General features: G+C 44.1%; 1 protein-coding gene across 1 annotated transcript in view; it reads left to right on the forward strand.

Moving 5' to 3' along the window:
- Positions 1–18,183, forward strand: part of LOC143767930 (uncharacterized) — an 85,120-nt gene that overhangs the window by 13,907 nt on the left and 53,030 nt on the right. Inside the window, exons 2-5 of the mRNA XM_077256454.1 lie at positions 11,839–11,988; positions 12,114–12,293; positions 12,377–12,500; positions 12,584–12,681. Coding sequence (XP_077112569.1) covers positions 11,839–11,988; positions 12,114–12,293; positions 12,377–12,500; positions 12,584–12,681 — 552 coding nt within the window. The remainder of the gene's footprint in view (positions 1–11,838; positions 11,989–12,113; positions 12,294–12,376; positions 12,501–12,583; positions 12,682–18,183) is intronic.

The following is an 18,183-nucleotide window of genomic DNA, read 5'->3' on the forward strand; positions in this document are numbered from 1 at the left end:
AGCATCGGCCTTCACATTCTTAGAACCTGGTAAATACGAGACCACAAAGTCAAAACGGGAGAAAAACAATGACCAGCGGGCCTGTCTAGGATTCAGGCGTTTCGCAGACTCGAGATACATCAGATTTTTGTGATCAGTCAAGACCACCACACGATGCTTAGCACCCTCGAGCCAATGACGCCACTCCTCAAATGCCCACTTCATGGCCAACAACTCCCGATTGCCCACATCATAATTTCGCTCTGCCGGCGAAAACTTCCTAGAGAAAAAGGCACAAGGTCTCATAGTAGAGCAACCAGGGCCTCTCTGCGACAAAACGGCCCCTGCCCCAATCTCCGAAGCATCCACCTCAACCTGAAAGGGAAGTGAGATGTCAGGCTGGCACAAAACAGGCGCCGAAGTAAACCGGCGTTTTAACTCCTGGAAAGCCTCCACGGCAGCAGGAGCCCAGTTAGCTACATCAGAGCCTTTCTTGGTCATATCCGTCAGCGGTTTAACAACGCTAGAGAAATTTGCGATAAAACGACGGTAGAAGTTAGCAAAACCCAAGAACTTCTGAAGACTCTTAACTGACGAGGGTTGAGTCCAATCATGAATAGCTCGGACCTTGACTGGATCCATCTCCACAGCAGAAGGGGAAAAAATGAACCCCAAAAAGGGAACCTTCTGTACACCAAAGAGACACTTTGAGCCTTTTACAAACAAAGAATTTTCACGCAGAATCTCAAAAACCATCCTGACCTGCTCCACATGCGAGTCCCAAACATCAGAAAAAAACAGAATATCATCCAGATAAACAATCAAAAATTTATCCAGATACTTCCGGAAAATGTCATGCATGAAGGACTGAAAAACTGAAGGTGCATTAGAGAGCCCAAATGGCATCACCAAGTACTCAAAATGACCTTCGGGCGTATTGAATGCGGTTTTCCATTCATCGCCCTGCCTAATGCGCACAAGGTTGTACGCACCACGAAGGTCTATCTTGGTGAACCACTTGGCACCTTTAATCCGGGCAAACAAATCTGACAACAGCGGCAAAGGATACTGAAATTTGACAGTGATCTTATTTAAAAGCCGATAGTCAATACAAGGCCTCAAAGATCCGTCCTTTTTGGCCACAAAAAAGAATCCCGCACCAAGAGGGGAAGAAGAAGGACGGATATGCCCCTTCTCAAGAGACTCCTTGATATATGAACGCATCGCGGTATGTTCAGGTACCGACAGATTAAACAGTCTCCCCTTAGGAAACTTACTGCCAGGAATCAAATCTATTGCACAGTCACATTCCCTATGAGGAGGCAGTGCACTGGACTTAGACTCGCTGAAGACATCCTGATAATCAGACAAATACGCCGGAACTTCCGAAGGCGTAGAAGAAGCAATAGACAAGGGCAGGGAATCTCCATGAATTCCATGGCAGCCCCAACTTGACACTGACATAGCCTTCCAGTCCAAGACTGGATTATGGGTCTGTAACCATGGCAAACCCAAAACAACCAAATCATGCATTTTATGCAGAACAAGAAAACGTATTACCTCCCGATGTTCGGGAGTCATGCACATGGTAACCTGTGTCCAAAACTGCGGTTTATTTTTTGCCAATGGCATAGAATCAATACCCCTAAGAGGGATAGGATTTTCCAATGGCTCAAGAACAAATCCGCAGCGCTTGGCAAATGACAGATCCATAAGGCTCAGGGCAGCACCCGAGTCCACAAACGCCATGACAGGATACGATGACAGTGAGCAAATCAAAGTTACAGATAGAATAAATTTAGGTTGCAAATTACCAATGGCGACCGGACTAACAACCTTAGTAAGACGTTTAGAGCATGCTGAGATAACATGTGTAGAATCACCACAGTAGTAACACAAGCCATTCTGGCGTCTATGAATTTTCCGCTCATTTCTAGTCAGGATTCTATCACATTGCATTAAATCAGGTGTCTGTTCAGACAACACCATGAGGGAATTAGCGGTTTTGCGCTCCCGCAACCGCCGGTCGATTTGAATAGCCAGGGCCATAGAATCATTCAGACCTGTGGGAATGGGAAAACCCACCATCACATTCTTAATGGCTTCAGAAAGGCCATTTCTAAAATTTGCAGCCAATGCACACTCGTTCCACTGGGTCAGCACGGACCATTTCCGAAATTTTTGGCAATACACTTCAGCCTCGTCCTGGCCCTGAGACATCGCCAGCAAGGCTTTTTCTGCCTGAATCTCAAGTTTGGGTTCCTCATAAAGCAAACCGAGCGCCAGAAAAAACGCATCAATGTCAGCCAATGCCGGATCTCCTGGTGCCAGCGAGAAGGCCCAATCCTGAGGGTCGCCCCGTAAAAAAGAAATAACAATTTTTACTTGCTGAGCGGAGTCTCCAGATGAACAGGGTTTCAGGGACAAAAACAATTTACAATTATTCCTGAAATTTCTAAATTTAAATCGGTCTCCGGAAAACGGTTCAGGAATCGGTATCTTAGGTTCTGACATAGGACTTCTGATAACATAATCTTGTATGCCCTGCACACGAGCAGCAAGCTGGTCCACACTTGTAATCAAGGTCTGGACATTCATGTCTGCAGCAAACACAAGCCACTCAGAGGTAAAGGGGAAAAGAAAAAAAAATGAGAGAGAGAAAAAAAAACTCAGAACTTTCTTTCTTATAATCCCGCTTCTGCAATGCATTTAACATTTAATACTGGCCTGGCAAACTGTTATGACCCCAATGGCGAGGGTCTCAGAGAAACAAGTAAGTCTGCGACGTACAAAAATCCAGCTCATAGGGCAGTGGTAACTGGGTTGACCATATATCTACTCCTAACGCCAACACTAGAAGTAGCCGGGGAACATGCCTACGTTGGTCGCTAGATGTCTCGCGCCAGCCGGAGGACTAACTACCCCTAGAAGAGGAAAACAAAGACCTCTCTTGCCTCCAGAGAATAGACCCCAAAAGTCGGATACAAGCCCCCCACAAATAATAACGGTGAGGTAAGAGGAAATGACAAACACAGAGATGAACTAGGTTTAGCAAAGAGAGGCCCACTTACTAATAGCAGAATGTAGTAAGATAACTTATATGGTCAACGAAAACCCTAACAAAAATCCACACTGGAGATTCAAGAACCCCCGAACCGTCTAACGGCCCGGGGGGAGAACTCCAGCCTCCCTAGAGCTTCCAGCAAGGTTAGGATACAGATTATGTACAAGCTGGACAAAAATGCAAACAAAAACAAATAGCAAAAAGCAAGAAAGCAGACTTAAATTAATTTAGCAGGAACCAGGATCAGTAGACAAGAGCACAACAGATTAGCTCTGATTACAACGTTGCCAGGCATTGAACTGAAGGTCCAGGGAGCTTATATAGCAACACCCCTGACCTAACGACCCAGGTGAGCATACAAGGGATGGCAGACATTCCCAGAGTCAAATCACTAGTAACCACTAGAGGGAGCCAAAAAGATAAATTCACAACAAAACGCCTCTCCCAAAAGAAATTCATGAATAGCAGGTTTTTGGTCATTCTGCCTCACAAAAATCGGAATAAAAAGCGATCAAAAACGGTCACGTGTCCGAAAATGTTACCAATAAAAACGTCAACTCATCCCGCAAAAAACAAGACCTCACATGACTCTGTGGAGCAAAATGTGGAAAAATTATAGGTCTCAAAATGTGGAGACGCAAAAACTTTTTTGCTATAAAAAGCGTCGCTGGTTTCACATTTGCGTTTTTGTCTGCAGCGTTTTTTGCACAAAAAACGCATGCGTTTTTTCCCTATATTTAACATTGAAAACGCATGCGTTTTTTTGTACGCGTTTGGTCGCGTTTTCAAACGCATGCGTTTTTTTTCTGCATGCGTTCATTTTCAGAAATACAACCTGCAGTATTTTCTTGCGTTTTTAAGCACATGCGTTTGTTTGCGTTAAAAACGCATGCGTTTTTATCGAAAAAAAAACAGAAAACACACTGAAAAGCCACCCACCACCATCAAGGTGATAAAGGGATCCAAACCCTAACCCTAACTCTACCCCTAACCGTTTAATGAACATTTTCTGACAGTCATAGTGCCACGTATTTCAGTGCCACGTATTTCAGTGCCACGTATTTCAGTGCCACATATTTCAGTGCCACGTGTTTCAGTGCCACGTGTTTCAGTGCCACGTATTTAAGTGCCACGTATCACGTATTTCAGTGCCACGTATCACGCATTTCAGTGCCACATATTTTAGTACCACGTATTTCAGTGCCACGTATTTCAGTGCCACGTATTTCAGTGCCATGTATTTCAGTGCCACGTATCACGTATTTCAGTGCCACGTGTTTCAGTGCCACGTATTTAAGTGCCACGTATAACGTATTTCAGTGCCACGTATTTCAGTGCCACGTATTTCAGTGCCACGTATTTCAGTGCCACGTATTTAAGTGCCACGTATTTCAGTGCCACGTATTTTAGTGCCACGTATTTCAGTGCCACGTATTTCAGTGCCACGTATCACGTATTTCAGTGCCACGTGTTTCAGTGCCACGTATTTAAGTGCCACGTATCACATATTTAAGTGCCACGTACTTCAGTGCCACGTACTTCAGTGCCACGTATTTCAGTGCCACGTATTTCAGTGCCACGTATTTCAGTGCCACGTATTTCAGTCACGTTTAGGGTTAGGGTTAGGGCTAGGGTTGGAGGTAAAGTTAGGGTTGGGGCTAAAGTTAGGGTTAGGGTTTGGATTACATTTACGGTTTGGATTAGGGTTGGGATTAGAATTATGGGTGTGTCAGGGCTAGGGGTGTGGTTAGGGTTACCATTGGGATTAGGGTTAGGGGTGTGTTTGGGTTAGGGTTTCAGGTAGAATTGGGGAGTTTCCACTGTCCAGGCACATCAGGGGCTCTCCAAGCGCGACATGGCGTCCAATCTCAATTCCAGCCAATTCTGCGTTGAAAAAGTAAAACAGTGCTCCTTCCCTTCCGAGCTCTCCCGTGCGCCCAAAAAGAGGTTTACCCCAATATATGTGTTATCAGCGTACTCGTGACAAATTGAACAACAACTTCTGGGGTCCAAGTTCTCTTGTTATCCTTAGGAAAATAAAAATTTGGGGGGCTAAAAATCATTTTTGTGGGAAAAAAAAGATGTTTTATTTTCACGGCTCTGCGTTATAAACTGTAGTGAAACACTTGGGGGTTCAAAGTTCTCACAACACATCTAGATAAGTTCCTTGGGAGGTCTAGTTTCCAATATGGGGTCACTTGTGGGGGGTTTGTACTGTTTGGGTACATCAGGGGCTCTGCAAATGCAACGTGACGCCTGCAGACCAATCCATTTAAGGCTGCATTCCAAATGGCGCTCCTTCTCTTCCGAGCTCTGTCATGCACCCAAACAGTGGTTCCCCCCCACATATGGGGTATCAGCGTACTCAGGACAAATTGGACAACAACTTTTGGGGTCTAATTTATCCTGTTACCCTTGTGAAAATACAAAACTGGGGGCTAAAAAATCATTTTTGTGAAAAAAAAAAGAATTTTTATTTTCACGGCTTTGCGCTATAAACTTTAGTGAAACACTTGGGGGTTCAAAGTTCTCAAAACACATCTAGATAAGTTCCTTGGGAGGTCTAGTTTCCAATATGGGGTCACTTGTGGGGGGTTTGTACTGTTTGGGTACATCAGGGGCTCTGCAAATGCAACGTGACGGCTGCTGACCAATCCATTTAAGTCTGCATTCCAAATGGCGCTCCTTCCCTTCCGAGCTCTGTCATGCGCCCAAACAGTGGTTCCCCCCCACATATGGGGTATCAGCGTACTCAGGACAAATTTGAAAACAAATTTTGGGGTCCAATTTATTCTGTTACCCTTGTAAAAATACAAAGCTGGGGTCTAAAAAATCATTTTTGAGAAAAAAAAATATATATTTTCACGGCTCTGCGTTATAATCTGTAGTGAAACACTTGGGGGTTCAAAGCTCTCAAAACACATCTAGATAAGTTCCTTAGGGGGTCTACTTTCCAAAATGGTGTCACTTGTGGGGGGTTTCAATGTTTAGGCACATCAGGGGCTCTCCAAACGCAACATGGCGTCCCATCTCAATTCCAGTCAATTTTGCATTGAAAAGTCAAATGGCGCTCCTTCCCTTCCAAGCTCTGCCATGCGCCCAAACAATGGTTTACACCCACATATGGGGTATCAGCGTACTCAGGACAAATTGTACAACAACTTTGGGGGTCCATTTTCTCCTGTTACCCTTGGTAAAATAAAACAAATTGGAGCTGAAATAAATTTTGTGTGAAAAAAAGTTAAATGTTCATTTTTATTTAAACATTCCAAAAATTCCTGTGAAACACCTGAAGGGTTAATAAACTTCTTGAATGTGGTTTTGAGCACCTTGAGGGGTGCAGTTTTTAGAATGGTGTCACACTTGGGTATTTTCTATCATATAGACCCGTCAAAATGACTTCAAATGAGATGTGGTCCCTAAAAAAAAATGGTGTTGTAAAAATGAGAAATTGCTGGTCAACTTTTAACCCTTATAACTCCGTCACAAAAAAAATTTTGGTTCCAAAATTGTACTGATGTAAAGTAGACATGTGGGAAATGTTACTTATTAAGTATTTTGCGTGACATATGTCTGTGATTTAAGGGCATAAAAATTCAAAGTTGGAAAATTGCAAAATTTTCAAAATTTTCGCCAAATTTCCATTTTTTCACAAATAAACGCAAGTTATATTGAATAAATTTTACCACTAACATGAAGTACAATATGTCACGAGAAAACAATGTCAGAATCGCCAAGATCCGTCAAAGCGTTCCAGAGTTATAACCTCATAAAGGGACAGTGGTCAGAATTGTAAAAATTGGCCCGGTCATTAACGTGCAAACCACCCTCGGGGCTTAAGGGGTTAATGGTCTTGCTTAAGAGTTGGGGGCTGACACCGGATACCCATACTTTGCCGTGAATGGGGAGATGATGTATCGGATCACCAAGCTGAGAGGGGAGGTAATTGAGCAGTTACTGGTGCCAGGGCTGTACAGATGCAGAGTATTAGACATGGTCCATACACGTGTTAGGTGGTCACCTGGGTGTAGAAAAAATCCATTAATAGATCCTCAAGAGATTCTACTGGCCTGGTTGTCACCATGATATTGTGAATTTCTGTAGGTCCTGTCCCACCTATCAGTTGACTTTCCCAGTGGCCCACTTTCATAGACCCTTAGTGCCATTGCCCATTATTGAGATGCCGTTTGATTGCATAGCCATGGATCTAGTGGGACCCCTGGTCAAGCCCGCCAGAGGACATCAGTATATCTTGGTGGTACTGGACTATGCTACGTATTGCCTGGAGGCCATTCCACTACGTAACTCCTCTACCAAGTGTATCACCCGAGAGTTGGTCCATGTCTTCTCTAGAACGGGGTTGCCTAAAGAGATTCTGAACGACCAAGGGACCTCGTCAAAGGTGATGAAGGAGTTGTGCAAAACCCTGCAAGTCACACAACTCTGGACCTCACTCTACCATCCACAAACAGATGGCTTGGTAGAAAGGTTTAATAAAACCTTGAAGGCCATGTTGAAGAAGGTAATAGAGAAGGATGGCCGCAACTGGGACTGTCTACTACCATACCTTCTATTCTCCATCAGAGAAGTACCAAAGGCCTCTAGTGTGTTCTCCCCTTTTGAACTCTTGTATGGCCACACCTCCGTGGGCACCTCGGTGCAGCAAAAGAGACATGGGAGGCAGAGTCTACACCAAGAGAGGATGGCCAAGGTGATGCCCCTCATGATAGAACACCTCCTCAAAGCACAAGAGGCCCAGTCCAGGGTGTAAAATAGGTCGGTGAGGGTGAGACACTTCAACTATGGGGATCGAGTGCTAGTGCTGTTACCTATGGTGGAGAGCAAATTCCTAGCCAAGTGGCAGGACCCCTACAAAATAGTTGAAAAGCTAATACCAACAGACACAGTGAAGTCGCAACACGATCAAATTGTATAAAACATATAAATAGATTTATTAGGATATCAATCAGGACAATTCCATAAATAGCGTAAATAGAGCATAAATATATCTCACTATGAATAACCACATATATAATATGCAGCAGGGGTGAAAAAAACAACCCTGTTGCTCATGGACAAAAATGACTGGTAACAGAGAAAACAGAGAATGTGACTCATATATCCTGACACTGCTGATCTACAGAGATACTATTCGGCATAAATATATATCTATGTTATATCAAATAACAAATGTCCCATAAGATGTCAATCTACAAAGCCGCTAAACAACACCTATCATAAATATGCATGATAACTTGATCTACCATAAATCTTGCCCAAAGTAAGGCTATATAGTTTAATATATTGTGCCAGTAGGCTCAGTCTTAAAAGACATGCTCAGTTTATATAGATGTATCAGTTACCTGCGGCCATCACAGTATCAGGATAATGATCACAAGGCTGCACCTCGTCGCGCGTTTTGCTGTCCCGCAGCTTCGTCAGGAGGTAGACAGTATTGTATATGGCATCCCTTTATATAGTGGCTATAATTACCTGAGTGTCTGTAGCTGTAGCGGCGCGTCCCCGGCATGTTGTCGCTCCGTGATGAGAGCGGTGCTCAAGGATCGCGTCTTCCGGTGACATGATCCAGTCAGCTGACCGGGCCCGTAACCAGGACAACGCGATGCCCGTATAGATCACCGGCACTCACACCGAGCAGCAGCGCATGTTTTGTTTTTTTTTCACCCCTGCTGCATATTATATATGTGGTTATTCATAGTGAGATATATTGATGCTGTATTTACGCTATTTATGGAATAGTCCTGACTAATATGCTAATAAAGCTATTTATATGTTTTATACAATTTGATCGTGTTGCGACTTCACTGTCTCTGTTGGTATTAGCTATTTGATTGTGAAGAGGATCATAGTAAGTTTTTACAGAGGAATTGTTTTGGTGGTATAGTTGAAAAGGTTGGAGATGTCAACTGTAAAGTCCACCAACCAGGGAGAAGAGCCCTACCAGGTATACCACTTCAACCTGATTAAGCCATGGCGAGAAACGGAGCCCATGGAAGCTCTGTGTTGGGTGGCCAAGCCTGAAGCGGATGTGGAGGAAGTTAAGGTGGCAGAGAAGCTGTCACGTGCCCAAAAGCAACAGTGCCGAGAGTTGCTACAGTGGAACAGGAAGCTATTCTCGGAGCTGCCAGGTTGTACGAAGGTCATGGGGGATGAGGTTCTGATACAGCCTAATGTCTGGGTTAACTTGAAACAATATCGGATTCCTGTCGAGAGGTGATCTCAAAAGAGGTGAAGCAAATGCTGAGCCTGGGAGTCTTCGAGGAATCCAAGAGTGGCTGGTCCAGTCCAATTGTAAGGACTCTGGATTTCTTGCTCATCTGTGGTGCTTTATTGCCATTTTCCAAGATGGCATCTGCGATGTCAGCGGGTGATCCAGCGACGAAATAAGGTGCTGGCCTTCTAGCTCCGACCATCGATGTCACAGCAGGATCCTGATCGCTGCTGCGTGTCAAACACAATGATATCGCTATCCAGGACGCTGCAACGTCACGGATCGCTAGCGATATCGTTGTTAAGTTGTTCAGTGTGAAGGTACGTTTAGCCTGCTACAGCTAATCTTGTTTGGCATCAGTTGCTTGTTTATTTGACTGTTTCTGGACTCGTAGCTCTGCACTGCTTCCGGACACTTTTCTAGTGCTGCCAGCCCTGGTATGAACTGTGCCTTATGATCTGCTTACTCCAGACAGTGCTATGCCCATAAGACTTGCCCACAGCTGAGCTGCAAAAGAACTTCTCCTAAGAAGGACCTTGTTTGCCATTCTCTTGAACTTATGTGCACTTTCTGCACCCAGGTTTGTGCATATAAACACTGACTCTGCTTGCAGCAGAGCTACAAAGAATCTTCTCCTGGTTTCACCTTTGTTTGCTGTGTTTTGTACTTGCTCACACCTTGCACCTGAGTTTATTTGTATAATACAGACTTTACACTATACTGCCTGCTGCCTTCTGGTCTCAAGCCAAGAGATTCCTAAGTGTACCACAATAATTGTTACACCAATATTCTTAGTGTCGAAACCAGATGGCGAATGGCCGTTTTGCAATGACTATAGGAAGTTGAACGAAGTTTCTAAGTTTAATGCATACCCGATGCCCCGTGTCGATGAATTAAATGAGAGGCTAGGGCCAACTCGGTACATTACTACATTTGACCTCACAAAATGGCATTGGCAAATCGCCATATCCCAAGACGTCAAAGAGAAGACTGCCTTTTCAATGCTAGATGCTGGATGCTTAAAATACACTAGGATGCCATTTGGGTTACAAGGTGCTCCAGCCACATTCCAGAGAGCCATGAGATCCTAGCTCCTCACAAGAGGTACGCAGCGGCCTACCGACATTGTGATGTTCAGCTAGGAAGCTATCTGAGCAAGGTTCAGGCGATATTTGATGCACTATGGAAGGCAGGGTTTTCCATAAACCCGATGAAAAGTGGGCGTTGGATAATCTAACGTACTGCATATTAGGCAGGAAGTTCAGATTAGTGTCAGACCATGCCACACTGAAGTGGATAAGAACAGGAACAATGCCCGAGTGACCAGGTGGTTCCTAGAACTTCAGGATTTTAACTTCCATGTGGAGAATAGGCCAAGGATACTGCATGGCAATGCTGACGTTTTGTCGAGAGACCACTGTCTGTTGGCAAAAGGTGCCAAGTTCCCCGGCTTTGGGCAGGGGAGGGGATTTAAGATGGCCCCTGGACGAGTCCTTGAGGTGAAATATGTATCATCGTGGCTATTAGCTGCGGTGATGTGAGCTCGGAAACATGCACCAGCACATATAGTGCTGAGAGAGTTCTTAGGCATTTTCCTGGATGGGTGGGAATGACTGATCACATATCCCAACCTCAGGGGTGTGATTTGGCAAATAAAATGGTGGAGCTGGAGATGTGTGGATCTCCTGTGTGTTGGTCTGTGATAAAGAATCGGACACTATCCTGAGCAGGCGGACCTGCTGTGTGCTGTATGGACTTTTTACTTTATGTTTTCACTTTGTGCCGGAAAAGGCTGCTCTTTTATTTTGCTATCCTGAGCGGTTTATGAAGTTTAAATAAACTTGCCTGGACATTGCAGCAATACCACTGTCTGTGCCGACCTCAACCGCAGCCGAGTGAGTACAAACCTCTACAGAGGTTAAAAGGTAACTTATTGGACGCTGCCTCTGACCCGGCCTAATAGACCTTCATACATTGCAGCCCAGACACCATTATTAGGCATGTAAGTATCGTAGTAACTAGGCCACCCCATACTATCAAGTGCTTGGGGAGGAGGGCATTCAGCCGGACGTTGTCACACCTTCTTAGATGTCATGTTTGATTTTCAGAGCATCAAGTGGTTAAACTGTCAGTATTTTTGTTAGAGCCGGCCCTGGGGTGTGCATCTATGTTCTGGTGCCCAAAAGTTAATTTGTAAAAAAAATATGTTTCACTTATTAAAAAACAATAAAATGTGTCTTCTGCTCGGAGACCATTGGAGATGCAGGGACCACGCCAGGAGCAGGTGAGTATGTGACAGCCGAAGCACCCCCTCCCCCGCCGACCTCCCTGGGACAATGACTCGAGTATAAGCCGAGAGGGGCACTTTCAGCCTAAAAAAATGGGCTGAAAATCTCGGCTTATACTCGAGTATATACGGTAGGTTTTATTAGTAGATGTAAAGAAGAAAACTAAATTCTGTAAAATAATAAATATCCTCATATGTTTCCCTTATTATGTCCAGTATTTGTACTATTACACAGGATTTTATGATGTTACATCGGCTCATCTTCTTCTCATTCAGGTCTCTACAATATCGGATCCTCACAGTGAAGATCTTCTATATAAGAGAATTTTCCTAATTTGCCCATCAAGGATTGATATGGACAGAGACAAGAGGGCGGAGAGGATATTACACCTCACCCTAGAGATCCTCTTCTGTCTTACTGGAGAGGTGAGAGATTCTGATGACGTCACATTACGTCATTCTTATCTATGGGAATAACAGATGGACAGAACTGGAGAGGTGAGGACTCTGGAAATGTCTGTAGTGAGATTAATGTGTCTCTCCATAACCAGGATTACACAGTAGTGAAGAAGACCTCTAGTGATAACAGTCAGGACCCTGTGTCTGAGGGATGGGGAAGACCCCTGAGCCCAATCACAGGGCCTCAACCTCACCCCCCTGTAGATGAGAACATCAATGACCAGAAGATCTTAGAACTCACCTACAAGATGATTGAGCCACTGACTGGAGAGGTGACACTGCTGGGAATGCTGGGACATTATATACTAAAGCTATGATGGGATCGAGGGGATGACGGTATCATTGTATGTGTCAGGTTCCTATAAGGTGTCAGGATGTCACAGTCTATTTCTCCATGGAGGAGTGGGAGTATTTAGAAGGACATAAAGATCTGTACAAGGACGTCATGATGGAGGTTCCCCGGCCCCTCCCATCACCAGGTAATAGACAGGACTAAATACACACGGCCTATAATTATCTGTATATAAAGAATGAATTCAGTCGCTGTTTGTGTTTTCTCCAGATCTATCCATTAAGAGGACAACACCAGAAAGATGTCCCCTTTCTCTTCTTCCACAGGACTGTAAACAAGAAGATCCCAATGTTCCTCAGGATCATCAGGTAGATGGAGAGAAGGTGTCATGAGATCTCTATTATGTGTAGATGGCTGTGAAGGTCTTGTGTCCAGTCTTGTTTTATCCACCAGTATTATATGTTTTATACTTAGAATCATAGTTTGTTAGATGCCATTTCTTCTCGTGTTTCCATGTGCAAATGAGAATAAGGATGATCCCTCTATACTGTAACATCCATTCAAATATTTGTAGACAATTAAGTCCCCTCTTGGCCTTCTTTTTGCAAGATAAACATTCCGAAATCCAACCCCTTCATGACATGTGCCGTACTGGTACTGCTCGGCAGGAGGTGCGATTGTGCCCGAAGCAGTGCTAGTACAGCACCGCGATTACGGTGGCCTCACGGTGAGGGCAGCGGCGATCGCATGTGGGTGTCAGCTGTATGTGACAGCTGACACCCAGCAGCAATGCCCATGATCGATGCTATCACCGGAAATGAGTGTATAACCCCTTTTATGCCTCTGTCAGTAGTGACAGCAGCATAGAAAAGCATCGCACGGGGGAGGGGGCTCCCTGCCTGCTTTCCTCAGAACAATTCGATGTGAGCGCGTTTTCCTGAGGGTCTCCATGGAGACCCCCAGCACCAAGATGGCCACTGGGTCCTTCCGGGTCCTGCAGGGAGGTAACTTGTCAGCGCTTGCTTAAAGCAGGACCTGAGAAGCCTCCTTCACTGCCTGTCAGATCGCTGATCTGATACTCAGCAGCGCCAGTGTCCGATCAGATCACTCAATCCACAAAAAAAGCAAGTCCCCACTCAGATCTGTCATCTGTTAACAGAAATATAGGGGGCTTCCACGTTACTGGTAGTACAAAGGCTCTGGAAAAGCAAAATGGCTCCTCATCCGTCAAAAGAAATTCAGCAAATTTTCCGCTCCCAAATCCAAATGCCCCCTCCCTTGTGAGCCCCACTGTGCCTAAAGAACATTTAGCACCCACATGTTTGGCATTTTTGTAGTGATGAGAGCCTACCTAATTTACAGGTGCGTGTCTCCAGAAGCATGAGCTGAGCATAATGTACTGGTCCCTACAGTGTAATGGTCACTACAGAGTACTGGTCACTATAACAGCAGTTTGCAATTTTCACTCTGCAACATCCACTGCTGCCTGTTTCTGGAAAACACCTATGGAGTCAAAATAGTCACTACATCTGTAGATAAATTCCCAAAGGGTTATAATTTCCAAATTGGGGTCCCTTATGGGGGGTACATCTGCACTGTAAGATGGTGCTACTTCCCTTCTGAGCTTTGCACTGTGACTCAAAAGTAGTTTTCGACCACATATGGGGTATGGGTGAACTCAGGAGAAATTGCAAAGCAAACTTTTGTGTCCATTTTCTCCTTTTGCCCTTGTGAAAATCTAAAATTTGTAGCTAAAAAAAATTTATTGTGGGAAAAATGAGATTTTTTTTAATTTTTACAACTTAATGTTATAAACGTCTGTGAAGCACCTGGGGGTTCAAGGTGCTCAATACACATCTGGATAAGGTCCCAAAGGGGTCTAGTTTCCAAAATGGTGTCACATGTGGGGGTTTCCACTGTTTAGGCACATCAGGGGCCAGGGGCTGGATGGCAAATTTTAACTTGGGGGCAAGCATAATGCAGTGGCCCACTGTGACGTGGGCCGGGGCCCATCTTAAAGGGAACCTGTCACCCCCAAAATCACGGGGTGAGGTAAGCCCACCGGCATCAGGGGCTTATCTAGAGCATTCTGGAATGCTGTAGATAAGCCCCCGATGTATCCTAAAAGATGAGAAAAAGACGTTCGATTGTACTCACCCAAGGGCGTTCCCGCTGCTGGTCCAGGTCCGGCGCCTCCCATCTGCATCAGATGACGTCCTCTTCAGGTCTTCACACTGCGGCTGCGGCGTACTTTGTCTGCCTTGTTGAGGGCAGAGCAAAGTACTGCAGTGCGCGGGCGTGGGCCTCTCTGACCTTTCCCGGCACCTGCACACTGCAGTACTTTGCTCTGCCCTCAACATTTCACATGCAACTTGTGAGAAAGATGGAGTCAGTAAGTGCTCATATGCCACAGTCAGAGTTTCATAGGCAGCTGTAGAGATTGTACTTCATGAGTAATCGGTGACAGCAGAGGAAGCAATTTTTACATGACTTGCATTTCATTTTCACAACGTCTGTAGGTACACCTCATTCATCCCCATCTCCTCCATATTCTTCTGTAGCTGCAGTTGTTTTTTCTGGTTCATCCAAGTGTACCATCAACTTAGGAAAGAGGTTTGCAAAACTTCTGAGCTCACTAATAAGAGCTTCTTCATTAACTTTTGATAATTCTGAGATTCTTGTTAGTTTGCCTTCCTTGAGTAGGTTGGGGTCAATTTGAATATTTTCAACAAATTTTGGCTGCAAAAATTGAGTATCAATTATCAACTGTTTATTTTCTGAAAATCTTTCAGTGAGGCTTGTCAAAATCTGATCTAAAATTGGCCTGTATACTTCCACACGAAAACGTTGTGTTTGATCAGCCGGCCGTTCATCAACTGAGCTTTCACCTGCCATTCTTTTCTTTCTTAACAATTGAAATAGCAGCCTTATTTCCCAGCCAGACCATAATAAAGGTAAATATAAAATATCTAAAACTTATTTTATCAATAGGGTCAAACAAAGGAAAATGTGACTGCTAAAATGCTAAAAAATTGAATGGCTGACCATTCGGAACACTAAAAAGAACAAAAAAAAACAAAGTAGGATAGCGAATAAATATAATTAAAAATGATATAAATATATAATAAAACAAAACATACTAGGATGATACAATAAAAAATGCCTATTTTATATATTATTTGGTGAACGGTAGCATTGTGCCCGTACTTGGAAAGCAGATACAACAATAATTTAAAAATAATTTAAAAAAATACATGTGTATTGTTGTACAAATAATGGCGGCAGGGTGAACAAAAAGCAAATGCAAAGATAAAGTATAATATCACATAAAATATTCTATAACCATCACATAAAAGGGAGGTATGGTGTGCACAAAAATCAATACTAGAAAATATATATTATAATATATACATGTGCAATAAACTCCCATCAATATTAACTGTGTACTCAAAAAAGTGCATGGTGCAATAAAGAATGTATATATAAATTAAGTGGAAAAAAGATCAAAATATAATGACAATATGGTCAAAAAAGTGCACCCCGACCCGCTTTTTGGATAAATCCTTCCCGTGACGAAGGATTTATCCGAAACGCGCGTTGGGGTGCGCTGTACTTGGAGAATCTTTAGGTTTTATACACAACTTCGGTGTGCGTATTGAATATATGCATGGGAGATGTGTGTGTGTGTGTGTGTGTGTGTGTGTGTATATACAGTACAGACCAAAAGTTTGGACACACCTTCTCATTTAAAGATTTTTCTGTATTTTCATGACTATGAAAATTGTAAATTCACACTGAAGGCATCAAATCTATGAACTAACACATGTGGAATTATATACTTAACAAAAAAGTGTGAAACAACTGAAAATATGTCTTATATTCTAGGTTCTTTAAAGTAGCCACCTTTTGCTTTGATGACTGCTTTGCACACTCTTGGCATTCTCTTGATGAGCTTCAAGAGGTAGTCACTGGGAATGGTTTTCACTTCACAGGTGTGCCCTGTCAGGTTTAATAAGTGGGATTTCTTGCATTATAAATGGGGCTGGGACCATCAGTTGTGTTGTGCAGAAGTCTGGTGGATACACAGCTGATAATCCTGCTGAATAGACTGTTAGAATTTGTATTATGGCAAGAAAAAAGCAGCTAATTAAAGAAAATGAGTGGCCATCATTACTTTAAGAAATGAAGGTCAGTCAATCTGAAAAATTGGGAAAACCTTGAAAGAGTCCCCAAGTGCATTTGCAAAAACCATCAAGCGCTACAAAGAAACTGGCTCACATGAGGACCGCCCCAGGAAAGGAAGACCAAGAGTCACCTCTGCTTTTGAGGATAAGTTTATCCGAGTCACCAGCCTCAGAAATCGCAGGTTAACAGCAGCTCAGATTAGAGACCAGGTCAATGCCACACAGAGTTCTAGCAGCAGACACATCTCTACAACAACTGTTAAGGGAAGACTTTGTGCAGCAGGCCTTCATGGTAAAATAGCTGCTAGGAAACCACTGCTAAGGACAGTGTTATGATCTGGTGGCCTAAGAGCAGCATGGACGAGCTCTGGAGTAGGTGGCCTCTATACTGACCTCAGACCCTGAACTTAACACCGCAACTAGAAGTAGCCGTGGGGTGTTCCTGTCACTCCCTAGACACCTCGTCACAGCCGGAGGACTAATTACCCTGTTGTGAATTCTGTTCTCGAGCTCCCTCCTGTGGTTATGAATGGTACTTCGGCGAGTTCTGTCCATGGACTCCCTCTGGTGGCTGTGAGTGGAGCTGCTGGTTCTGAGGTTCCTTCTCCAGCTGACCTCATTTAGGCTTTGGCTGGCTGCTCTATTTAACTCCACTCAGATCTTTACTTGATGCCAGCTGTCAATGTCCTAGTACTGGTTCAGTTCTCTTGGATCTTTCAGATGACCTGTCTACTTCAGCAAAAGCTAAGTCCCTGCTAGCTTATTTGTTACCACTGTGTTTTTGTCCAGCTTGCTATTATTATTTGGTCTTGTTAGCTGGAAGCTCTGGGATGCAGAGTGGCATCACCGTGCCGTGAGTCGGTGCGGTGCTCTCTTTTGCTGAACGGCAAGAGTACAGACGTCAGAATGGGCTGTGTTTTTACTGTGGTGACTCCACTCATGCTATCTCTGATTGTCCTGATTGTCCTAAGCGCACTAAACGGTTCGCTAGGTCTGCCACCATTGGTACGGTACAGCCAAAATTTCTTTTGTCCGTTACTCTGATTTGCTCTTTGTCGTCCTATTCTGTTATGGCATTTGTGGATTCAGGCGCTCCCCTGAATTTGATGGACTTGGAGTTTGCCAGGCGCTGTGGTTTTTTCTTGGAGCCCTTACAGCATCCTATTCCATTGAGAGGAATTGATGCTGCACCTTTGGCCAAGAATAAGCCTCAGTACTGGACTCAATTGACCATGTGCATGGCTCCTGCACATCAGGAGGATATTCGCTTTTTGGTGTTGCATAATCTGCATGATGTGGTCGTTTTGGGTTTGCCATGGCTACAGGTCCATAATCCAGTATTGGATTGGAAATCAATGTCTGTATCCAGTTGGGGTTGTCTAGGGGTACATGGGGATGTCCCATTGTTGTCTATTTCGTCTTCCCATCCTTCTGAAGTCCCTGAGTTCTTGTCAGATTACCGGGATGTATTTGATAAGCCCAAATCCAGTGCCCTACCTCCTCATAGGGATTGCGATTGTGCTGTTAATTTGATTCCTGGTAGTAAGTTTCCGAAGGGCCGACTGTTCAATTTATCTGTGCCAGAACACGCTGCAATGCGGAGTTATATATAGGAGTCCTTGGAGAAAGGGCATATTCGCCCGTCGTCGTCACCGTTGGGAGCAGGGTTCTTTTTTGTGGCCAAGA

This window comes from Ranitomeya variabilis, chromosome 4 (assembly GCF_051348905.1).
Source record: "Ranitomeya variabilis isolate aRanVar5 chromosome 4, aRanVar5.hap1, whole genome shotgun sequence".
In the NCBI taxonomy this organism is placed as follows: Eukaryota; Metazoa; Chordata; class Amphibia; order Anura; family Dendrobatidae; genus Ranitomeya; species Ranitomeya variabilis.